General features: G+C 38.7%; 1 protein-coding gene across 1 annotated transcript in view; it reads left to right on the top strand.

Annotated features, from left to right (window-relative positions):
• PCDH15 (protocadherin related 15) overlaps nt 1–26,623 on the top strand; it is a gene marked incomplete at its 5' end in the record, with an annotated part of 435,974 nt that overhangs the window by 188,395 nt on the left and 220,956 nt on the right. Inside the window, 3 exons of the mRNA XM_081330024.1 lie at nt 4,270–4,463; nt 14,147–14,279; nt 19,255–19,334. Coding sequence (XP_081186150.1) covers nt 4,270–4,463; nt 14,147–14,279; nt 19,255–19,334 — 407 coding nt within the window. The remainder of the gene's footprint in view (nt 1–4,269; nt 4,464–14,146; nt 14,280–19,254; nt 19,335–26,623) is intronic.

Below are 26,623 nucleotides of genomic sequence, written 5' to 3'. Positions count from 1 at the left end.
TGTTTTTCAAGAGCATCTTGTAAGTCCTTTGATGTCAATACATCAGGAGGCTGCAGCGCCTGCAATAATGATTGTTGCACGGGAGAAGTTCCAGCACTCCGAAGAGTTTTAGGGGGTGGTTTAGCCGCCATCTTTTACCAAATATGACGCACTTTCACTTCAAATTTGTAATCCAAAAAAGTCCATCAAGCTGGAGAGTAAAACATAATAATCCTCTTTACCATTTCCTCTTGTATCGCTCTGCCTGCTCCTTTAAATCATAGTCATTCCTTCAGGCAGGGGTGGTCGCAGACGGCTGGCTCTGCTCCAAGAACAGGAGCAGAGGCGACGGCCAGCTGGGAGCAGCCCAGGCTACGGGGGAGATGTTTGAGCCATCTTGAATAATTGCTACGTGAGATGTAAATCAGATGAGTATATACTGCTCAAAAAAAATAAAGGGAACACAAGATAAGACATCCTACTATTAAATACAGTACATTGTGTTGTTTAAGTGTTCCCTTTATTTTTTTGAGCAGTATATAAAACACTTGGGATTTTTCCTGGTAGATTTTGATAAAGGTTTTCAGCTGAAACAAATAATGTATGTCCACATGTTTTCAGAATATGCATAGTGCTGCACAACAATGGCCTAGATTTTGCAGTCTTCACATACTTCAAGCAGACATGAAATATGCATAGTATTTTCTTCATTTTTTTAAAAAATGGGCAAAATTCAGTTGATCTGATGCAAAGTGTTCAAACTCTAGTTGGTACATAAAAAATAAATGACAAACAGAATGCACAAAATTGGGTTTTAAAACTTCTGTATTTATATTATCCTCAGTCTCACGGCCTTCTGAAATGAGTAAAGACTGAATGTACCTTTCAGGGAATACCTGTTCTGTACCAGCCTGCTACCGGCCCTGCAGAAAAGGCAGGGACAACCCCTTTACAAACGGCAAGAGGCTGGAATTAAGCCTGCCAAATTTATTAACATAAAACAGCAAAACAAGACACCAACCATGAAACAGAAGCTATGAAACAGGAATTAATCAAGCGGTTGCCTTCAGGAAACCAGCCCTCCCACACATTCCCCTTTTATACAGTTCAGGCCATGGCTTCTCTCTGCCTCCTTCCGAGGTGCCCCATTGCCTCCTGCGTCAGGCGTCCTTGAACAGGGCCAGCTGTGGGTCATCTTCATCCACGCTGTCAGGCTCACACAGCTGGGTCTCCGTCGTGACCAGGTGGGAGGGGCCTGGCTGAGGGCTCTGCGGAGCCTCAAGGCCATCATCAGCAAGCTCTTCAACACCCCCCTCCTCCTCCTATGAGTCGTCTGACCCAACTGCCGAACCCACAGGCTGACCCTGAATCACAACAATACCATGTTTTAAAATCATCTGGACACAAATGATCAATCATAATTGCACAATGGCCAGTTTCACAGAAAGAATGTTTCTTTCATACATAGGCATACATAGCTAGAGAAATGTGCTTTGACCTTATAAAAAAACACTATTGGATTGCCTAAATTCTCCAGTTCTCATATGTTGTTGTTTTTACCTAAAATTCCATGACTGTTTTAGGCTTCACTTGATATGTATTGTGAGCATCTTCAATTTTATGAGGCACCTAGAGACCCTTGCCTCTTGATAACGGAGGAAATGTACTTAATAAAATAGTCACATCTTTTGATCATAAAAATATGGCTTCGTTGTCATTCATTTAGCACTGTATTCATTCTGTTCTCCCATTAAGTATATAACAGAATCCAGTAATAGTCCTAGCTGGGATGTCACAGATTTCTCATAGATTTCTCACATGCCTTTTTTATTTTATTTATTTTTATTTATCAAATTTAGAAATCACCCATCTCCCTCACAGTCTCTGGATGTTGTACAAACAATTTTTTTTGTCCCTACTTTTTCAAATGCTTTCCTCCATCTTTACTGTCAAGAAAAGAAAAATATTACAGTCATGAGTCATCCCATACCAAATTGAGTCTGAATGAATAATTGAATTATAAATATTGCAGATCAATAAATAATCTCTTGCTCCATATTAAGTGTAATACTGAGAGCACACAAAAAAATGAAAAACCCAGGAGCTATGTACATTTTGTGATGGCAGACCCCAATAATTTATTAATCCAAAGGTGTCAGCCACGCTGTTCCATGGTAATTTTCACAACACGATTCAAATAGCTAAAATAAATATATGCTAATAGTGAATGATTCTGAGAAATGGTCTTATTGAAGGGTAGTAGCTGGAAAGCAAAGCTGCCTTAGCAAAAGAACTGCACGTTTCAATTTAGATCAGCAGGAAATAATCACGTTAGGCATTTGGGAATGAGACCAATTTGCCTGAACTTTTTAGTTCATGACAGATATTGAACTACAAGAGTCAAGATGTCTTATTAGCTTTCCCATGTTTTGGCCAAAAATATCTCTGGTAATGAGAGCTCTGTCCAGCTGAACTAACCTTTGTTTAAAAATGACTGTAACAAATGAAATGTGGCATTACTATAAAAGACACAGTATTGTTAAAGACAGGATGCAATGTAAGTTGCCTAGAGCGCTTTTTTTTTTGCCCAAGGCAAATTGGGCTTTCCTTGAGCGGTAACCGAAGAGATCCATCACTGTCAAGTTGTGAGTACTGCTGATTTTTAGGGAACAAAATTACCATTCCTGTATGAGATATACAGAGAGAGAGCAGAAAGGATCCTTGTTTTAGCTGCTTTTATAGATTCAGGAATGTCCAGGATCATATAAACCGGTGCCTATCTACCAAAGACACCTGCAGTTCATATATTCTGAATCATAGGGCAGTATGACAGTTCTGTGATTTTAACACTACCTTTCAGACATATTTTTGCTCCTTCCAAATGTTATTCAGATAACTTAACGCTTCAAAGCATGCTCATTTGTAAATTTAATTAACTTTGTTAATTTAGGTGTTTGTGATTCTACCATTTTTCCTTTTCATGTTGTCACAATAAAACTTGGCCTGGTTCCTAGCGTGTAATTAAATGGTTAGGACTGGTATTTTTGTGAAAGGCTTTGATTTATCTTCTCTCCAGTCCCTGAACTGGAGAAGGCCTGTTATTATACTTTTTCAAAGAAACCTTCAGTCTTTATTAATAGCATTAATTTAGGAGATCAGCAACTATGCGCAGTTCAACAAAGAAATGTTTACATGATTAAAATAATAGTTTCCCAGTTTTAGCACTAAAAAGGCACCTCTTTGAGTTGAGTACTTTAAGATTGCAGCTGATGCTGTCAGCCATTCAAAAGATGACTTTTTATTTAGAAAGAAGTCCTACTGTGCTTAATTGGATTTACTTGTTAGTAAATGAGTTTACAACTGCACCTTTAAAGTAATTGTTCTCAATAGAAACCACAGCATGCCTTTGGCTCTTAATCATTCAAGTATAACTTACATACAGATGCCATGAGAAAAATTCCCACCCATCGTTGTCCTCTCAAACAAGAAAAGATGGGCGTATGTGAACATATTTGATGAACAGGTGGATGCATGTTAATTTAACAACTGAGATGTTTCAATTCTGAATGAGTGGCACAAGGTGGATCATGTTCCCCTGAGACAATTATGACTGTTGGTGGTATTATTGGCTAATCACTAGTGAATAACACATTTCTTGCAGTTATATCCATTTTTTTTTGCCATTGTCTCCATCCTTTCAACTCATTCCCCTCCAAAGCTTATGAGGATAATGGTACATTTTAGAGCCAAATAGGATGTGGTACTGTAGGCTTTTCAATCAGCTTTTTGTTAGGTTTTAACTATGTATCTTTTATTTTAATATTTAGCTCCCTTAAATGCTTCCAGATTTTTTAAAAAAGTAATGTGAAATGGTAATAAATGTGGATGTCCTGGGCCAAAGACATTCCTAGATACAATTCTGTAATCATATTCCTGGGTTAACTAATGTTTTCTTTTTCTTTACAACAGTGTTTCTTAACTTTGGCTACTTGAGGAAGGGTTGACCAACTCCAGAATGTGTCAGCCACCAGGAGCTGGCTGAGGAACTATGGGAATTGAAGTCCACCCATCATCAAATGGCCAAGCTTGAGAAACACTGCTTTATACTATTAGTTTATATTCTAGATTGCAGTTTTTATATCATTTAGTAATACAGTGTCTCATAATTCAACACCTGACCTTTTTGGACTGATATCATAGGATATATCATAAGCTCCCTCTGATTGTATTTTCACTCTTCTTGTTGCAAAACAACAATAAACCTAGAATGTTGATTCTTTTCAATTGCAGCTTACTGCTATGGATGCAGATGAAGGTCCAAATGGACAGATTAGATATGAAATCTTGGCTGGTGACCAGGGAGACTTCACAATCAATGATAAAACAGGCCTTATCAAAATTGCACCAGGAATTACACTGGTAGTAGGTCGGTCCTACACCCTCACTGTCAAAGCATCTGACAGGGCACCACTGGCACAGAGAAGGTAAATCATACTTGACTTTATTTCTTTGGCTATTTAAGCTGAGAAATTAGCTTTTAACCCTATAAGGAAGTATGAAGTCAAGGTGAATAATATTTTGGTCGTCAGGAGTTTTACTTTTTATTTATTTATATTTCACACTTCTGAACCATTCATCTGCTTCAAAGAGGGAGTTTGCATGGTGTACAATAAAACATCAAAAATATAAAAACGGTGTATAAAAATAAGATGTTAGAGTTACCATTTTAGAATTACTATTTTAAAAATTATAAAAACTGTAAAAACTATTGAGCATTACATATGGAGTGGGATGGAATTTTCTATTCTATCTAGATTATGATTAGGGAGCAGATTTTCATTTTCAAAAATTAACTCTATGATGTATTTTATACTACAGGGTTGTTGTTTTTTTTCTATTTTTCCATCTAAGAAATTTTGCTGCTCTTTTTTGGCAACCATATTATTAAAATTTGAGAACACAGTCAGAATGGGTTGTGGAGGCTGAAACTGCCTCTAATGCTGCAAAATACCCAGACCTGTTGTAAAAGAATAGTAATCCCAAATGTTAGCCCTGATCAGCTGTCCTCTTTAAAAGAAGCATGTCTACTACTCCTTTACCAATTGTCGTATTATTTATTTATTTGCATCCCATCTTTATTATTTCTATAAATGACACAAGACAGTGAACATACCCACCACACTTTCCTCCTCCTATTTTCTCCACAACAGAAACCTTATAAAGGGAATGACTGGCCCAATGCACCTGGCTGGCTTTCATAGCTAAGGCATGATTTGAACTCACAGTCTCCTGCTTTTTTAGCCTAGTTCAGGGGTCTTTAAACTTGGTGACTTGTGGACTTCAACTCCCAGAATTCCTCAGCCAGGCTCGCTAGCTGAGGAATTCTGGGAGTTGAAGTCCACAAGTCATAAAAGGGCCAAGTTTGAAGACCCCTGGCCTAGTTGCTTGCAGCAGAATGTTATACTTCTGTCTACTTGAAAATAAACCTGTTGAGTCTACTGGATCTTACTCCCAGGTAAGGATATATAGGACTGCAACCTTTCTTTTTTTTCCAACCTGGATCATGAAAAAAAATGAAATTATACCTAGCGCATACCTATCTCTGTGCAGTAAGTTCAGTGGATCAAATATGGTTTGACGTTTCTTCAAAAGAAGTCAACTTTTGTTTGTTTAGCCTGTTAAGTGTCAACCTAAAGGTCAATGATTTAAGTGTGTTCATTTTGCTTCACCCCTATCAATGAGTGTCAGCTTAAGAACCTGAGAAGGGGAAGCAAGGAAGAGAGAAAGCTTAAGCAATGAAAGCACAAGTAGCAACTACTTTTGTAAATTGCCATATATCATTTAACGGTAATATCTCCAACTATCCTGGAACTGAAAGGATCACTGAGCTGGAGATAATTTTTTCTCCCCGGGCAAGGCATCCTCATTGTGTCCCTTAACTCAGTTTGGAACACAAATTGCAAGCTATGCAAATACTAGACAAGGAATAAAATATGCCCCACTGAAATCCACACTGGAACCAGCAACCCCATTCAGTTCCTAATTTCGGAAATGTTGTTGCTGGGAAGCATAGAGTGGGAAATCGTGATTATTATTTTTCTTAAATCAAGTACAGAGAAGAAACATAATGAGTGATTCAAAAATATATAGCATACAGTTCAACAGAAAAGGTTTAGTTTTGTATACAGATTATAGCTTGGAGGGGAGTCCTCAGCTGTGAATGTCATGTCAACACATTTCACAGAACAAAACTTAAAATATACCATGGTTATATAAAAAGGTAAAGGTTCCCCCGCACATACGTGCTAGTCGTTTCCGACTCTAGGGGCTGGTGCTCATCTCCGTTTCAAAGCCGAAGAGCCAGCGCTTGTCCGAGGACGTCTCCGTGGTCATGTGGCCGGCATGACTAGACGCCAAAGGCGCATGGAACGCTGTTACCTTCCCACTTTAGTGGTCCCTATTTTTCTACTTCCATTTTTACGTGCTTTCGAACTGCTAGGTTGGCAGAAGCTGGGACGAGTAACAGGCGCTCACTCTGCTACGCAGCACTCAGGATTCGACCCGCCAAACTGCCGACCTTCTGATCGACAAGCTCAGCATCCTAACCCACTGAGCCACCGCGTCCCTATTACCATGGTTATATACATAACTACAAATACAGATTATTCTAACGTTTTATATAACTCACCCTTCTTTGCTGCAATATCTAAAGGGAACATATATGACATATTTTCTATACACCGAGGCAATGTGATGACTGTCTTAGAAACCGAAAGGTCTTCTGGAACATCATGAAGGGTAACATCTGTCTGGAACTCTTAAAAGCAGCCATATCTTTTCTTGGAATCCTGTGTTTTTCTACTCTGCAACCGTACTTGTTTTTTGGCAGGGGGGGAATATAAAAAAAGGAATTGATCATATTTCCAAAAGTATGGAAGAGCAGCTATACATTGAGGAAATAATTTAGAAGTCTTCAGTTCTGAACATTTCACTTTCTTTATCCTGTGAAATAATCAGATAAAATTAAAAGGAAAATGCAACAAAATAAAAGAAATGTAAGAAACCCATTGTGGGCAAAACGTGGAAGTCCAAAGCAGGGCTTTTCAACCTTTTCACCCATTGTACCATGGGTGCATTGTACCATGGGTGCATTGTACATGGGTACCATGTAGGATATGGCAACATCCAAGTACCACCAGTCATCTAGCAAGGTATCAAAAACTTGATGACCAAAAAAAAAAGGAAAAAAGTGATGAAGTACAGGTAGTCCTCAACTTACAACAGTTCACTTAGTGATTGTTCGAAGTTGCAATGGCACTGAAAAAAGTGTCCCCCAAGCCACAGCTGAGCAACACACCTGCCTGCCCATCCGGCAACGCTCTTCCTCCTGTCCGAGGTTTTCATTGTGAGCATTTCTGTTGAGGATTGGCAGCAGGGGTGGGGGGGTATTTGGTTTTTATTCCCCCGTCTGCTGGGTGGTTGCAGCAGGTTTTGGTCACTTCACATGACCCTGGGACACAGTGACCATCATAAATATGAATCAGTTGCCAAGCATCTGAATGTAAATCACAAGACCCTGGAGATGCTGCAACATTCCAGCTGATCAGCACTTCTTCTGGGCTCAACAGAAGCGCCAGGATCAGTGCTGCTTTCCAGCTGATTGGTGCTTTGTCAGGGCTCAGCAGAAGCAACAGGATCAGCGCTGAGCTCCAGCTGGAGCCTGGTGCTGATACTGGTGCTTCCACTGAGCCCTGACAGCCTTGCAGCTCCAGCCATCTCTCGCTTGGACTTGTGTGGGGCTGCCACTGGTTCAGCTCATTCCCCTCCCCCACTACCACTTTTCTAGGATGGTTGCATACCACCTGCCAGGTGCCAATGTACCACAAGTGGTACCCATACCACTGGTTGAAAAGCCCTGGTCCAAAGCATATATTTTAATTGTAGGCTTAGCTAGTCCTCTGATGATCACGTTAATCTCTGCCTCCTTCATTCACTTCTTTCATCTCTCTCTCTCTCTCTCTCTCTCTCTCTCTCTCACACACACACACACACACACACACACACACTCACTCTCACTCTCTCTCGCTCTCTCCAGTATATAAAAACAACAAAACATTGCAGGATCACATTAAAGTTGAAAGACACTTTCTCTCTTCCCCTGCATATTTTTTTTAGGTCTGTTTCCACAATATTTGTGGCAACATTTCTTTCCCTTACATACTCCTGTAGAACTAGTTCCACAAAAAGATGAAGGCTGCAGCGATGTTATGCCTCTCCTTATGGTGAACCTTTCCTTAACTGGAGCTATACTCCTAATTTCTCTGCCCCAAAATAAATAGATCATGAATGTGATGAGGCTTTTCACACACAGGTCTTTAATTATTTAGCTTCTCCTTTATTAGAGTCTGTTAAATTTTGGGAGTTTAGATATGAATGGAGATAAAGATTAGATCCAACATATGTGATCTTATTTTGCTACTGTCTGCTTTCTGAATAACATGGAAACAACAGTCACTGACATAATGAACATATGTGGAAATCTATAAAATAGACAATCCAAATATAATATTTAAATGTCAATGGCTTTAAATTATTCTTAGAAAAATATTAAGCAATTTGAGTGCAAATTTACATTTTTGCTTGTCACCAGCCATGTAGCATTGTAAACATCTTAAATTCAAACATATCTTCATACCTATAGGGATTACAGACTTTAAATGTACACTCTTCCTAAAGAGATAGAATAAACTCACACTGTAAAAACTTTATTGAGCTGAAGTATGTACAACCCTTATATATATCTTTTCCTCTAGAATTAGAAAGCTGGATTTTTAAAATCTTTTTTTTGCTGATGCTATTCTTAATAGCAAATTTCAAAAATCAGTATAATGTTTGAAACCTTGTTTTGATTTTTTAAAAATAAAAATAAATATATTTCCATTATATTGATCTAATCAAAGAACTGGGTTCATAAATATGTGCATCTGAGCATTGCCCCCCCCAAAAAAAATCAAGGTTGGCTTATTTTTGAGAAAGTGTTACAATCATTAAAAGCATACTGCACATTATTTTAATCCCCACTGAGATAGCTTTCATATTGTTACTTAGAGCTTAATGCTTGGTAGGAAATTAAATTTTTCTTAAGGCTCTTGCAGTTTCTTCAGTTCAGATAGGGCTGCTCTTTTAATGGGAATGGAAATAGCTTTGCCTGTTTATTAGGACTATAATAAACAGGCACTCCTCTCTTTGTTGAGACACCCTGAATGCTTAATGCATTGTAACTGTTAGGCATATGGTGTTAGCCTACAATGTTGGGTTGAAAATATATTAACCATAATGCTATGGCTTTAAGAAGTTAATTGGCCAATGGGTGTGTAAGTGTTCTCATGGCCATAAGAGGAAGCTAGGAACGTAGCTTCTCTCTCTCTCTGAATTCACTGATCTCTACTGTTACTGTTTTTGCTCTGCTGTTGGTTTACTACTGTTGTAACCTAAACTGTGTATTGACCTCTGGACCGGTAAGAAGACTTTGTGACTTGGACTGTTTATTTTTGACTGTGCATTTTTGTTTTTACACCACCTCAAAGTAAAATACTTTTTGCTTTTAGAACTCAGTGTATTTCTGTGTGTGACTTTTACTGCTCTCAGTGCCCTTCCTTGTCTGTGCAACTCTTTGGTAGCACAAGGAGACCCTGCACAACAAATTCCATAACACTGGTTATGGGCCCAGGCCTGTACTGAGAGTAAGTACACACAGTTTTCCTAGCTGAGTTTGTGTTAGCTTTTTGGTGTAAAATGGCACAAGAACAGTTGTCAGGCATCTCCTGGATAACCCGGTTGGATGGGACAAACTATGTTTCCTGGTCCACGAAATGCTGCTTGCTTTTGCGCAAGGAAGGACTATGGGCTGTTGTAAATAACCCACCAGATACTACTGTTTGGGATCCAGATGACGAAGAGGATGCAAAGAAGTTAGACAACTTTAAACGAAGCAACGAGAAAGCTCTTTGCATTATTGGACTAACACTGAATGACCAGCAGCTTGTCCATATTCGTGGTGAGGAGTCTGCTGCTAGGTGTTGGGATGTTTTGCGAAGGCTTTATGTTCGAGACAGTGTGGGTGCACATATACACCTTACACGTAAGCTGTTTAGGGCTCGTTTGCAGAAGAATGGAGATATGCTGACCCATTTAAATTACATGAAGGCAACTTTTCAAGAGCTTCATGAAAAGGAGCTGATTTTTTCAGAGTTGCATCAGGTCTACATTATTCTGTCATCTTTGGATGAGAGTTATGATGGGTATGTTTCTTCTTTGGAAGTCCTGACCAGAGAGGAACTGACATTGACTAACATTACTGGGAGACTGCTGGAAGAGTCCAGAAGGAGGCGTGACAGAGACCAGCTGAGAGAGACACAGCCACAAGAGGAGCAGCAATTCACCACTGCTTACAACGTCAAGAAATGTTATTCTTGTGGGGCTAGAGGGCATATAGCCAAATTCTGTAGAAAGGGTAAAAAACAGAATGTGAATAGCAGTGGGAAGGCTAAGAAGGGCATTGGTTTGGCTATTTCTGGTGAACCAACATCCAGAAATAATGAATTGTGGGTTGTTGATAGTGGGGCTTCACAATGCATTACCAAAGTGAAAAAGAGGTTTATTAATATGAAAAACAGCAACCAATATGTTTCACTGGCAAACGGTTGGAGGATGAAGGCCTCTGGTGAAGGTAATTCCTATTGTCCATGCATTGATGAACAGTTACCTATGTTATATATACCTAAACTAAGATTCAACTTGTTATCTGTAAGGGAATTGGTTAAGGTTGGGTTTGTGGTAACATTCAGAGGGGAGCAATGCACTATTGAGAGGAATGGAACCTGTGTAACTGCTAATTTGAAAAATGGTTTATTCGTTCTCACAAGTAACCAGGTTAGTACAGTTAAAGCTAACTCAATATGTGAGAACAAGAAGCCACATGATGAATGTATACATTTATTGCATAGGCGGTTAGGGCATGTAAACTTTAAATCACTACGTAAAACAGTTGAGTTAGTAGGAATTAAACTGAAGCCATGTAGTAAGTATTTGAATTGCAATGCCTGTAATCAGGAAAAGAGTAAGGCAAGTCCGGCAAACAGGATAAACAGCTTCAAAACAACTGTACCTTTGGAAGTTGTGTTTGCTGATTTAATTGGACCCATGAAACCAAGTTTAGGAGGGTCATGTTATATTTTAAGTATATTGGACCACTACTCTAGATATGGTTTTTGTTATCTGCTTAAGTCAAAGGCAGACACTTTCCAACAATTTGCAAACTGGCTGAAGTTCGTGGAGAGAAAAACAAAGAGAAAGGTTCAGTGCATAATTACTGATAATGGTACTGAATTTACAAATAAGCGTTTTGTTGATATGCTAGAATCAGCTGGCATTGAGCATAAACATTCAGCCACCTATAGGCCTCAACATAATGCTTTTGTTGAGAGACGTGGGCAAACGTTACAAGCCATGATTAGAACCATGTTAAGAGATTCTGGCTTAACAGATAGACTGTGGGGGGAGGCAGCAAAATGTGCAAACCATGTTCTGAATATAGTTGCTAATACTTCTACTGGTAAAATACCATATACAATATGGCATGGTAGAAGACCAAACCTTGATTACCTGCACACATTTGGCACCCCAGCTTGGGTCCACATTCCTGCACAACTCAGGAGTAAAGGCCAACATAGGGCTAGGCAATTATACTTCGTAGGTTACGAAGCTAACCATAGATCCTATCGTTTCTGGGAACGAGGCACAACTAATGTATATAACAGTGCTAGTGCAAAATTCCTTGAGCACGTAGGTTGGGATAGGTTAGAGCAAGAAGCTGTTAATACTGATCCTCTAGTGTTTGAGGACTCCTCTGATAACGTAACTAGTAATGATAATACATCTCCTGTAAATATAAAAGATGAAGAGGAGATAGGGGAGATAAAAGAGGAATCAGAGGAAGGAAAGGAGACTGAAATTCAAAGCCCTGTAATTCCTTGGCGTTCAATGCGTATCAGACATCCACCTGATCGCTATGAAGCTAGTATAGTATGTCAAGTTAGTGTAGAGCCATCTAACTATGATGAGATCAGGATGTATCCTGAAAAGGAACAAGCATCATGGAAAGCTGCAATGAACAGGGAGTTGAATTCTTTGCAGGATCTTAAGGTTTATGTGAAAGCAAAACTGCCACCTGGTGAGCAAGCTATAGGTTGCAAATGGATATATAAAATAAAGAAGGGTGTAGACGGGACTGTAACCCATAAGGCACGTTTGGTTGCACAAGGTTTTGCCCAAACTACTGAGGATTATGACGAAGTGTTTGCACCCAGTCTAAGGGCAACTACTTTAAGAGCAGCTTTAGTATGGGCAGCTAAAAACCAATATATGGTTAACCATGTAGATGTTGAAACTGCATATCTACATGCTCCATTGCAACATACTATTTATTTAAGACTACCACCAGGATTGACCAGTGATAGAGACCATGATTGTTGGGAGTTAAAGAAAAGCCTCTATGGATTGAAACAATCAGGCTATGAGTGGAACAAATGTATAGTAAATGAGTTAAGTGCATTAGGTTTTGTAGCCAGTAATGCTGATCCTTGTTTGTTTAGAAGAGAACACAATGGAGTGTTATCTTTTCTTTTATTATTCACAGATGATATTGCAATAATAACAAAAACTGAGTTAGAAGCACAAACCATCATTTCAAGATTGGAAAATAAATTCACAATTAGAAATCTTGGGAAAATAAGCCACTATTTGGGGTTAGATATTGTGAAAACAAATAGGGGTTTTAAGGTGTCGCAAGCCAGTAAAATATCTCAGTTATTAAAGAGATACAATATGGAAATGTGTAAACCAGCAAAAACTCCAATGGCTATGGATTTTAAGGACACTAATGTTGAGAGTCCTGTATTTGATAAGACTATGTACCAATCTTTGATAGGAAGTCTTATGTATCTGAGTAATTGGACTAGACCTGATATTTCTTACTGTATAAACCAATTAGCTAGGTACAACAATAATCCAACTGTTAGACACTGGCAATCAGCTAAACGAGTATTAAGATATCTGAAGCAGACTATTCACTACTCGTTATATCTAGAGCCAAATCGTGAGTTAATCCTTACTGCATATGCAGATGCGAGTTTTGCCTCTGATTCAAACACTCGTAAATCTACCTCAGGGTTGGCTATAATGTTGGATGATTCTTTAATTGGATGGAAGTCCATTAGACAAAAACACATAAGCTTGTCTACAATGGAGGCTGAATTTTCATGTCTATCAGTGTTATGTACAGAACTGCTAGTGTACAGACAATTATTGTTAGATATGGGTTTAAATGTAAATGATCCATTTATTGTATATGAGGACAATCAAGCTGCAATAAAGATGGCAAATAATGCTGCAGTAAGAACAAGATCCAAACATACTGATCTTCGTTATTTAAATGTCAGACAATGTGTCAAGGATAAATTAATAAAGCTAGAGTATTGTTCATCTGATGTAAATATTGCAGACCATTTTACGAAGGTACAAAGTGCTGTGAAACACAATGCTAATTGTGAAAGAATGTGCATAAGATTGTAAGAGTTATATATTATTCTACCCAAAGGGGAGAATGTTAGGCATATGGTGTTAGCCTACAATGTTGGGTTGAAAATATATTAACCATAATGCTATGGCTTTAAGAAGTTAATTGGCCAATGGGTGTGTAAGTGTTCTCATGGCCATAAGAGGAAGCTAGGAACGTAGCTTCTCTCTCTCTCTGAATTCACTGATCTCTACTGTTACTGTTTTTGCTCTGCTGTTGGTTTACTACTGTTGTAACCTAAACTGTGTATTGACCTCTGGACCGGTAAGAAGACTTTGTGACTTGGACTGTTTATTTTTGACTGTGCATTTTTGTTTTTACACCACCTCAAAGTAAAATACTTTTTGCTTTTAGAACTCAGTGTATTTCTGTGTGTGACTTTTACTGCTCTCAGTGCCCTTCCTTGTCTGTGCAACTCTTTGGTAGCACAAGGAGACCCTGCACAATAAATTCCTTAACACTAACATTTAGAGTTTGATAGAGAAAAAGTGGTATAATTTGATTTTGACTGAATTCTATTTGTCGTTTCAGAAGTTCCATCACTACTGTTTACATTGAGGTACTTCCTCCTAACAATCAAAGTCCACCTCGCTTCCCTCAACAGATGTACAGCCTTGAACTCAGTGAGGCCATGCGAATTGGTGCCATTTTGCTAAATTTGCAGGTACAGAATGCTTCAATGTAAGCATTTACAAAGCTCTTTCTGTTTATGCATATGAGTTGCATTTCAAATTACTTCTGATTTTTCTGGGACAACTTTTGCATTGTAGATTGTCAAACTCTCAGCATCGTTCAACACTGTCCCCATTGGTTTGTAGAATAAGCCATGCATATTGCTACATAGCCGGTCTGACGCTGATAAGATTAGAATAGAATAGAATAGAATAGAATAGAATAGAATAGAATAGAATAGAATAGAATAGAATAGAATAGAATAGAATAGAATAGAATAGAATAGAATAGAATAGAATAGAATAGAATAGAATAGAATAGAATATCAAAGTTGGAAGGGACCTTGAATGTCTTCTAGTCCAACACCCTGCTCAGGCAGGAAACCCTAAACCAGGGGTAGGCAACCTTGGCTCTTTTATGACTCATGGACTTCAACTCCCAAAATTCCTGAGTCAGCTGACTCAGGAATTCTGGGAGTTGAAGTCTAAGAGTCATAGAAGAGCCAAGGTTGCCTACCCCTGCCCTAAACCATTTCAGACCAATATCTTCTTAAAAACTTCCAGTGTTGGAGCATGCACAGCTTCTGGAAGCAAGTTGTTCCACTGGTTAATTGTTCTGTCAGGAAATTTCTTCTTAGTTCTAGGTTGCTTCTCTCCTCAGTTAGTTTCCATCCATTGTTTGCTGTCTTGCCTTCAGGTGCCTTGAAGAATAGGTTGACCCCCTCTTCTTTGTGGCAACCCCTGAAATATTGGAACCTTGCTATCATGTCACTCCTGGTTATTCACCTTAGGTGAATGAACACCTAAGACTTTAATTTTGCTCCAAAGAAATAGAAAGCACCCTCAAACACAGACATTCAGTATTCTCTTATCTTTGATTTCCTTTTTCAGGAAAGCACATTTATCACTGCAAAGCTCATTGAGGGACCCTTGCAATATTTCTGGAGTCCAAAACTGCTGAATTGCAGTATCTGTAGTAACACTCATCCATCATCACTGATTATATCATAGAGAACTTTTGGGTCATTATGGGATGCTATTGAAACCAGTGAGATATCTCTATAGATAATGGGTCACGTTCTGCATGCTTTCGTCTCTTTACATGCAGTAGTAGAATGTGTTCTTTGCATGTAACAGTCAAGGTTATATTTCTGGCATTTCCAAAAAGGGCAGAAGTTATATTTTGCACATAATAAAGCTGTACTAGTCAGCTTATATTGATCTGTTTCTTGACTAAGCATAGGATATCTCATGTTATTTCAAGTTCTTAGAACAGCAGATATGTCAGTTGTCCTCATGCTAGTGTATCCAACACTAACTTAATCATTTCAGAATTAAAGGAGAGAAATGTTCTGCTTTTTAACCAGTATTACCAAAAACAACACTAATTACACTGAAAAGAAAAGAAAGTATGCCAAGAAAATTAATATTTCATTCATTAGAGCTTCTGTCTCAGGAAGCCCAACATTTCCAATGCAGTATATCTGATCATTTTAGCCCACGCCACCATTTTCTTGGACAGAGGCCTTGTGTTTTTAACAAAATCTGTTTTGTTTTGGGTTTTTTTTCTCATTGCATTGCATGCCTAAAAATAGAAGGTCGAGGCAGTTGAAATTTTCCCTGGGAAAAGCACAGAATCCCAACAAAATGTTGTGCTTATATTTCAGCAGGCAACCTGCAGGGACCAATTCTATGCACTTGGTTTGGTTTCAGTAATAGATTTCCTGACAGAAAGAGAACCTCCATCTCCTCAGGGTTGCAACCATTTATGGCCTCTTCCTGCATCTGTACTTTTTCAAAGCAGCCTTCTGGAAATAATTTCCAATGCTGGAAGTATTTTAATATGAAAATAAATGGATTGGAAGGAGTTCACCTGTGTTACTTCTGTTTCCCTGGGTTTGTTAGCTGTTGGAGGCTATATAACTGGAGCACGACAACTGCTGGCAATTGGTTTTGGAGGCAGGAGATAATGACATAGCCAGAGGGATGGAATCAGTAGGTTCAGTCTGATATTTTTTTTTCTTTCTATTTTTTTTAACTTTATGATCCCTTCACTCAAGCATCACTCACAATTATTTGCATAATTTGGAGGCTCCAGAGACCACTCATGATGAAACATGAGGGTCTTGAATCCTGCAGTTGGACCACACAGATTTGTATACTGAAGCTTCCCTAACACAATAACAATCCCTGATATTTTCCACTAGGCAAGATTTACTAAGAGATAGTGAGTTATTTCAAGGAATCCAGATATAGCCAAGCAAGATCAGGGATAGAAGGCAGAGTGCAGGCTTATCTAGCAGACATCAGCTCAAAGTCTGACTGATTAATAATAGTTTAGTTAGGAGTGAGGGATTCAGAATTTTCATTATTTTTCCATCCTCCAGCATAATAAAAAGAAGTCAACTTTCCATGCCAACCCATTAAATTGTTGTCCCATTAAATTAAGGCTTCTGTATTGTTTGTTTGTTTAGGGACACAGTGGCTCAGTGGGTTAGGACGCTGAGCTTGTCGATCAGAAGGTCGGCAGTTTGGCGGGTCGAATCCTGAGTGCCGCGTAGCAGAGTGAGCACCTGTTACTTGTCCCAGCTTCTGCCAACCTAGCAGTTCAAAAGCATGTAAAAATGCAAGTAGAAAAATAGGGACCACTACGGTGGGAAGGTAACAGCGTTCCATGCGCCTTTGGCATCTAGTCATGCCGGCCACATGACCACAGAGACGTCCTCAGACAAGGGCTGGCTCTTCAGCTTTGAAACGGAGATGAGCACCGGCCCCTAGAGTTGGAAATGACTAGCACGCATGTGTGGGGAAACCTTTACCTTAGTTTATTATTGTTTGTTTGTTTGTTTGTTTGTTTGTCAGGAAAAAATAGTTGGAAGGGTCTTCTAATCCAGGGGTCCTCAACCCCCAGGCCATGGCCCACTACCAGGCCGTGGCTTGTTCAAAACTGAGTGGTGGGCAACCATGCGTGTACAAAGCTCCCTTCGTGTGAGTGGAGGGTGCTGACACTTGCGCTCAGAACTAACTTGCACAAGTGGAGGGCAAGTGCCATTCACATGAATGGAGCTTCGTGCGTGAGCACAAGTGTCTGCCTTTCATGTGAGTGGAACTTCACATGCAAGTGCAAGCTCAAGCTAAAAAGATTGGTGACTGCTGTTCTAGTCCAACCCCTCGCTCAAGCAGGAGACCCTATACCATTTCAGACAAATGGCTGTCCAGTATTATGAACCACCCATCTCCCTCAAAGAGGGACTCTGGACAGTGTGCAATAAAACATCAAAATATAAAAGAGTATATAAAAATTAAAATTTTAGCGTTAAAATATATAAAAAAATATTTAAAAAATTAAGCAGGCAAGAATAATTAAACCCTGTTACAAATTCGCTGAGAAAGTCAGAGGGAGAGGTCTCTTAGCACCAACCAACTCCATGACTGTGTGCTCCTTTGGGCTCCGCATACAAGGCTGCCATGTTTAACCCCTTTTGGAAGGCCAGGAAAATGGGGGGTGTCTCACCTCCTAGGGAAGAATATTCTCTAGACCCATTCCCTTATCTTCCTAGAGCTAGAGCATCCTTCCTAGATCAGTTGGAGATCTTCAACTGATGGGGTCTGGAAGGGACTTTGGGGGCCTTCTAGTCCAACCCCCTGCTCAAGCAGGAGACCCTATACCATTTCGGACAAACCTTTTCTTAAAACCCTCCAGTGATGAAGAAAACTTCTGAAGGCAAGCTGTTCCACTGGTTAATTGTCCTCCCTGCTAGGAAGTTTCTCCTTAATTCCAGGTTGCTTCTCTCCTTGATTCCATCCATTGTTTCTTATCCTGCCCTCTGGTGCTATGGAAATTCAGTTGATCCCCTCTTCTTTGTGTCAGCCCCTCAAATACTGGAATACTACTATCGTGTCCCCCCTAGTCCTTCTTTTCTCTAGACTAGCCCTACCCAAATTCTGCAACCGTTCTTCATATGTTTTAGTCTCCAGGCCTTTAATCATCTTTGTTGCTCTTCTCTGCACTTTCCCCAAAGTCTCAACATCTTGTTTGCAATGTGGATGCATATTCCAGGTCTGCAACATACTTTATCACCTGAGTGGATGGGACGAGCCAATCTGATGGGATGAAGAATAATGTTCAAGAAATATTTGAATCCCATATTTGAATGATGATACATTTGGAAATTTGGAATAAAAATGTTCTTTGCTTAGGTTATTTGTTCTTATGACTGATATTACACCAAGCACGTTTAGATTATGTTTACAAACACTGCAAGCAGGATCTGGCTAAAAATCAGTAATTTCAAAGCTGTGTTCTTCTGTTTGTAACAATGAACTCAGAGGATTTTATTTTTGACTAGACAGTTATTAGATTTCCATGCCAACAATACTTTAATATGCTTAATTTTGACTGGAATGTGTTTTCTATTATTAAACAGATACAGTTTGTTATTATCTTGCTTAATTAATGGTATTATCTAATCACTTTCTTTTCAAACCATCTGTTGCTTTGTAGGTTTTTTGTGCTGCATGTTTTAAGAAGCGTACAAATAAGTGCATGATTTAAATATTGCTATCATTTATTTTACTAGTTTCTTAAAAAGTCAGTCCATAAATATTCCTTTCTGCATCATCCTGACAATAATGTGAAAAATATACCACCTGTAAAAAAATCTTTTTTAAAAATAATCTCATTTAAGAATGCAAATAATTTAATTTCATGAAATTCCAATAGACAATTATCATTCTTATCACAGCCTATTCTCATGCAGTCAAAATGCAGGCACCCTCCAGAGGGGATAAACAACATAATGATCAGTCTGTTGAGAGTTAAAGCTGTCAAATATTAAACTGTTATGAGCTGATTAGCATTTCAGATGTGTTGTCCATCACCTACTCGGCTTTTTTGTTTTTTTAAAAAAATATTAATGAAAAGAAATCAAGTCTAATATGCCCCTTCTTTGTGTTGTTGTTTTTTAGGCAACTGATCGGGAAGGTGACCCCATAAAATACATCATACAAAATGGAGACCCCCAACAAGTATTTAATCTTTCAGAAAAGTAAGTCATTTTTTTCCCTTTTGAGTGACCAGGAATGAACAGAATTGGCTTTAGTTAATAGCTTTTTCTCTCTATCTATCTCTTCCATTCAATCATGTCTAATTCTTGGAGACTGCCTGGATGAATCCCTGCAGTTTTATTGCAAGTTTTTCAGAAGTGGTTTGCCCTTGCCTGCTTCCTAGGGCTGAGAGAAAGTGACTGGCCCAAGATCACCCAGCTGGCTTGGTGCTTCAAGGCAGCACTAGAACTTACGATCTTCCAGTTTATAGCCTGGTGCCTTAACCCAGGGGTATCAAATTGCCAGCCTGCGGGCCGGATGCATCATAGCGAAACCATACCCACCCCATTGCCGGCAATGGCAAAAAAGGTCACCACCAGATGGATTCATAGCTGGCTGACAGGCCGTACTCAGCGTGTGGTCCTCAATGGAACTGCATCTACATGGAAGGAAGTGTGTAGTGGGGTGCCCCAGGGCTCTGTTCTGGGCCCAGTGCTGTTCAACATCTTCATCAACAATTTGGATGAGGGGATAGATGGGGAACTCATCAAATTTGCAGATGACACCAAGCTGGCAGGAATAGCCAATACTCCAGAAGATAGGCTTAAGATACAGGAGGATCTGGACAGACTCGAACACTGGGCACTATCTAACAGTATCTAGCAGTTGGAGGTCCAGCCAATCCGAATCTGACCGATTTCAGTTAACCTTCATAAGGTCTTATCTTGAGGCGATAAGGGAGGAAAAATCAAATGCACAGGTATAGTATAGTTGGTACCTTGCTCGATAGTAGTAACTGTGAGAGAGATCTCAGAGTCCTAGTGGACAATCACTTAAATATGAGCCAGCAGTGTGCTGCAGCTGCCAAAAAAGCCAACACAGTGCTAGGCTGCATTAACAGAGGGATAGAATCAAGATCACGTGAAGTACTAATACCACTTTACAATGCCTTGGTAAGGCCACACCTGGAATACTGCATCCAGTTTTGGTCACCACAATGTAAAAAAGATGTCGAGACTCTAGAAAGAGTACAGAGAAGAGCAACAAAGATGATTGGGGACTGGAGGCTAAAACATATAGGGAATGGTTGTTGGAATTGGGTATGCCTAGTTTAATAAAGAGAAGGGTGAGGGGTGACATGATAGCAGTGTTCCAATATCTCAGGGGCTGCCACAAAGAAGAGGGAGCCAAGCTATTCTCCAAAGCACCTGAAAGCAGGACAAGAAGCAATGGATGGAAACTAGTCAAGGAGAGAAGCAACCTAGAACTAAGGAGAAACTTCCTGACAGTTAGAACAATTAACCAGTGGAACAACCTGCCTCCAGAAGTGGTGAATGCTCCAACACTGGAAGTTTTTAAAAAGAGACTGGACAGCCATTTTTCTGAAATGGTATAGGGTTTCCTGCCTTAGCAGAGGGTTGGACTAGATGACCTCCAAGGTCCCTTCCAACTACTACTTCTTCTTCTTCTTCTTCTTCTTCTTCTTCTTCTTCTTCTTCTTCTTATTATTATTATTATTATTATTATTATTATTATTATTATTATTATTATTATTATTATTATTATTATTATTATTATTATATGTTGTGACATGTCACGTGAGGTGGCAGGTTTGACACCCCTGCCTTAACCACTAAGTACCATTGGGACTTACTTCCATCTATGTAATTGTAGGGTTACAGCACATACTTCTAACTTCTCAGCCCAAATTAAATAGCAGATTGTGTGCAAATATATTCCCAATTATAAGTATTCAGCTGTTTGAAGCTGAGCTTTCTCATATTTAATAGCAACTTTGCAAATGGTGCTAAACTTCAAAATTGTACATCTGAGACTATTTATTTATTTTAAATGTTTGATTAGGTAAAAACCTACTGAGATGGAAACTTCCATTATGAGAACAACCTGGGATTAATTAGAAGCCTTTAGATTTGCCAGGTTTTCTGCTAATGACAGTGACTTTTTTAAAAAACTTGCTAATTTTAGTCTTAAAAAATGAAATGTGCTTTAATAAGAAAGAGCTTTGGGGACTATTGTTTTAATTCAACCCCAAATATTCCAAACCGAGAAAGCTTTTAGCTTTCCTCCTAAATTAATGCCACATTAAAGAAGAGCCATAGTAAACTGAAAGGTGCATGTAAGAGAAACAGTGAAAAATTGCTTTCTTTTTAGAATCTGTCATTTGCGAAGCTATTACTTGCCTGAATATTAATTATAATAAAGAAAGAAGGAAAGCTGTAATTTTTTTTTAAAAAAAGTAAATTTGAAGGTTATCATTGTGTTTGCAAAACTCAACAGTTGTACTAAAACAAAAACTGACTAGTTCTTCACTTCTTGAGTACTGAATAAGCAGGATAAAGAATAAAACTGAGGATGATATGGTAATTTCTTCTAAAGCTTAAATTGTAATTTTGTTAATGCAGAACCAGCTTTTTTAGATGATTTACTTTCCACTTAGGGAGCAAAATATTAGACTGAAAATATTAATTTTTGTGCAATGTAGTTAGACATTTAAGAACTGTCATGGTTATCATTTTGAAAGTCATATACAACATCTACTTTTGCATTAGATTAAAATGCACTATTATGGCCTGGGATTTATTTATTTATTTATTTATTTATTTATTTATTTATTTATTTATTTGATTTGATTTGATTTGATTTGATTTGATTTGATTTGTATACCGCCCTTCTCCCTAAGGACTCAGGGCGGTGAACAGTGACATAAATATCAAATGCACAAATACAGATATTGAAAACATTAATGTAGAAGATAAGTTACCTTAAAACAATAATTACAACAGAACCCGTCAGACCAGACCGGATTGCTCAAACAGATAGGTTTTTAGGTCGCGTCGGAAGGAGCGAAGGTCGGGAGCCATCCGGAGCTCAACCGGTAAACGGTTCCATAGGTCAGGCGCGCCCACAGAGAAAGCCCTCCCTCTGGGAGCCACCAGACGGCATTCTCCGAACGGCGGAACCCTTAGGAGGCCCTCTCTGTGGGAGCGCACTGGACGGAGGGAAGTTGACGCTGGCAGCAGGTGATTCCTAAGGTACTCCGGACCCATGCCATGTAGGGCTTTAAAAACCATTACCAGCACCTTGAATCTTACCCGGAGGACAACTGGGAGCCAATGCAGCTCACGGAGTAGAACCAAATCTCACTGAAAGTAAGGAATACTAGAAATAATGAATACTAGAATCATTTTTTGAAGATTGTTGAAATGAAGCTGACCTAATCAACTTTGGCTAAAATTCATAGTTCTACACTTTGCAAGGCTGCTTATGGGAACATTCAGCACTGATTCACTGTTCCCTTATAGAAAGGGCAAACCTAATGGAACTTTAGGATGACTCTTAGAAAATCAAGTGTAGCTTCTCAATTTATGTATTTTTTAAGGTTTCCTGCAGACAGGATTTAGTAAAATGGAAAATCACAATTCCATGTCATGATATGCAGTACAAAAAATAGAAACCTCATTCGTGTGTGTGTGTGTGTGTGTGTGTGTGTGTGTGTGTGTGTGTGAAGCCATTGTATATCTGGTCGTGCACACTAGCTATATATTATATAGGACAATTACTGTTAAAAAGAAATGTTTAGCTTACTCACAGTGCAACAAAGCTGCCTATAACCATTCTGATTCCCAAATCAGCAAAAGTTAACAAAGAAGATTTACTTCCCTTGAAACACTCTGTTTTGCTATATTCCCAGTACAGCATTTGTTCTGTCTGTCTAGTGTGTTTGTTTTGTGTGTGTGTGTGTATTAGCGTTCAAACAAAACGAAAAGTAGGAAAATGATCTGAGAATGCAGCATAGAGACCACTCTGTTAGCAAAGTCAAAACTATACTGTTAGGGTGACTTGCTTTCGAAATTTCTCAAGACCATTAGCAGAACGTTCTATCAAAACGGATACTCTATCAATAGAAAAGAGGATAATCCATGCCTCGGGAGGTCAGGAACCCAGCAAGACATTAACTGAGCCTTATGATGCAGTGAACCACAGGTTATCCCAATTCTGCTACACCACCACCTCGTAGCCATCATCCCATTATTTAAAAGGTTACATCTTTCACACCTCTTTTGTAGTATATACAGTTTTCCAGCCACATAAGAGATTTCAGTAAGAGCCAGGAGCATTTTAAGAAATAGCTGGAAAAACTTGATTTTTCTTTTTGCTCTTGACTCAGTTAAAGCGTAATCCAGCCAGTCACCAAGTGATAGAAACTATACTAATAGGAAAAAATAAATGTGGTCCTTATTGCCAATCCCTGTCTTCTTTGGGGGTTCCATTATTCCTTCCTGATGAATAGTGGTGCTTTATTTCTTGTGTGTTGTGCTCTTTTTTCATACAGTTGGATGACTTCTCTGACTTTCCCAACCTCCCTTCTTCTGATAGTTACTTGTTTGCAGAAAGAATCCATCAATACATAAAGCATCATAGGGAGAGGCTTGATATGCAACCACGACATCTGACACTTATTTTGTGCTAGGAAGAAAAGAGTGTCCTGGGGATGTAGAGCTTGCACAAATTAATAAACATACAACAGTTCTAGGAATGTCAAGCCAAGGCCTTCTTTACTTTTGCAATTCACAAAAGTTTTTTGAAACGCTAAATATTTCTGCTTGTGCAACCGAAAGTCAAGGCTATCCAAACCACGTTGCAAAAATACGAATGACTACTTGGATAGTAGCAAAAAGTTTGAATTTTCTATATCCATGTAATGAGTTACTTGATAGCAACCAAAATCAGTATGGCTTCCAGATTTTGGTTGCTATCAAGTAAATCATTACATTACATGACTTTCGGTTGCACAAGCACAAATATCATCCATCACCCTCTATCAATAGGTCCTCTGACTACCATTATCAGTTGGAAAATGTTACAAACCTCAGAAGCCTGAAAATTATTTTTGATTATGGACAAAATAACACCAGTGCAGCTAACTGTAACTTATGGCAACCTCACTCAAAGGTTGGGAACAAGATGAAAACAACATCATGGAACATATCAGAGGATCTTTGAATATTGTTAACATGCAAGTGGAGAAAGGCCTTTACATTCTCAGTTGTAGCTAGTCAAGTGATCAGTCCTATACTGTAGATGTGGCCTATTATTTCCTGCATTTTGCTCTTCAAGGACTTGAGTTTCTTTGTTTTGCCAAAGCACACAGATACTTTATCCAGTTTTTTGTGAGTACTGTTCTTTAGCTTGGAAAGGATCAGGATAAAAGTTGAACATTTGAACAACCGACATAAAAATGTCATTCCCATGTCATTCTTTTCTATAATGTGCTCACAAATGCAAGAACTTTTCTATCAATAGTTATTCAATTTATCCTATTCTAATTCTTCACTGGCTCAGTTAAATTATGCTCCTATTCTATAACAGGAGGGCAAAGAAATCCTTCTTAGCATTTTTATTGCAGCAGCCGGGAACTGAACGTAATATTTGGTCTGCCAAAAATCTTCTCAACTAATTCTTTTATAAATTAGCTGTAGTATTGCAATTCAATCAGATGCATTATTATTCAGAAGTTCAACTGGATTCATTAGAGTTTATTCTCACATATATGTGCATATGTGTGGTGCCTCAAATATACAATTGAATATTAAATTTATGGTTGATTTTAATGTGATAGACTTTTCAGGCTAATTTATAGGAATGGCAGTTCATCAAATACAATAAATCTATAAACAAGGTGGTATAGGAGATGTAGTAGCAACTTATATATAATAATTACATCATCCTTAGAGCTCTTTGGTCAAATAAGTTTCTATTAAATTATTAAAAACATTTATTTTATTAGGTTTCCACTGTCTGACTGCTCCACATCACACAACTACAGGCACACACACAAACACACAACTCTTCATTCCTTAGACCAAGGTGTCCAACTGCCGGCCCGCGGGGCTGGATGAATTATAGCGAAACGGTGTCCACCCCATTGCCGGCAATGGAAAAAAAGTTGTGATATGTCGCGACACATCACGTGACGTTCTGAGTTTGACACCCCTGCCTTAGACAATCTTAACTTCCTTTTTATTAAGACTTTCTAGTCGCATAGAAGTCAGTTTCCAAATGTCCCATCCACTTTGTTCATTATACATTGTTACTCCATTCACTTTCATTTTAATGACTGATTTTGATTTCAGTTATATTAATTTGCGGGGAGGGATCCTCCTCTATTGTGTTGGGGGAAAATAAATAATAATATTCAACATTTATTATTGCATCCTGTTTCTCTTTTCTTTTCTTTCTCTGTTTATTTGACACTTATTTACTAGCTTTTGTTCCCTACTTCTCTTCATTTTCAATTGATGCCAGGCAGGTAAATTCTGTCCATGAGGGAAGCAGCAACTACATTTTCAGATAAACATCTGCCTATACTGGCAGCCACTATTATATTTACTTGAAATATCCCAAGGATTTTGTGATGCTTACAGCTTCTGCTTGGTTTTGTTTTCCAGGATAGCTGAAATAATATAATGTCCTGATCATTTTGCATAAATAAATGTAGAAGTAGCTCTGAAACTGCACAAGAGGGTTTTTTGGTGTGTTTTTTTTTCAGTCTCTTGGGTATTTAACTGTCAGCACCACCGTGTATACCAAACCAAGAAATCAACTCCACAGAACTATGCTTTATCCCCATTCGCTTCCACCCATCCCCTTACACTCACATGAATTGGAGAGGACTTTTGTGCATGCCTTCATCTTGTTTTGGAATTAAACCATGTTTTCCCATTGCTGCTTTGTTAGCAGATCTGGCCTGTCTCTGTCAAGAGCATCTTTCCTACCCTCTACCTCATCTCAATTTTTAATTCAGTACAACATGAACCATTTCTATTTATTAGTGTACCATTGCACACTTCAAATAAAGGGCAGGGGGTCTCAGACTTCCAGCAGTACTGAAACACAGCTCTTGGCAATTCTTTCCATTACACTGGTACCTTGATATTCAACTGCTTTGAAACTCATCGACTTTAGTACTCAAAGCATTTCAATGTGAAAATTTTGTCCCGGTACTCATAGTTTGTTTGGTACTCAAAGCACAAGCTAGAACTTGCAAGTATCAGCTGCCTTGTGACTCACCACATTATTGCTTCTGGGAAAAAATTTTCTGGTGCTCTTCATGCCTCTGGGATACAATTAATGATGAGTACCAAGGTACTACTAGGCCCACATTGGCTGAAAATGTTGGAAATTGTATTTCAGCAAGACCTAGAGATATACAAGTTTCTGGCACATGTTTTAAACAAACCTAGTAGAAGAAATTCAGTTTCTAACACAG

The sequence above is a fragment of the Vipera berus genome, assembly GCF_964194415.1.
Source record: "Vipera berus genome assembly, chromosome: 5".
Lineage (NCBI taxonomy): Eukaryota > Metazoa > Chordata > Lepidosauria > Squamata > Viperidae > Vipera > Vipera berus.
This window is presented reverse-complemented; position numbering and strand designations above follow the sequence as displayed.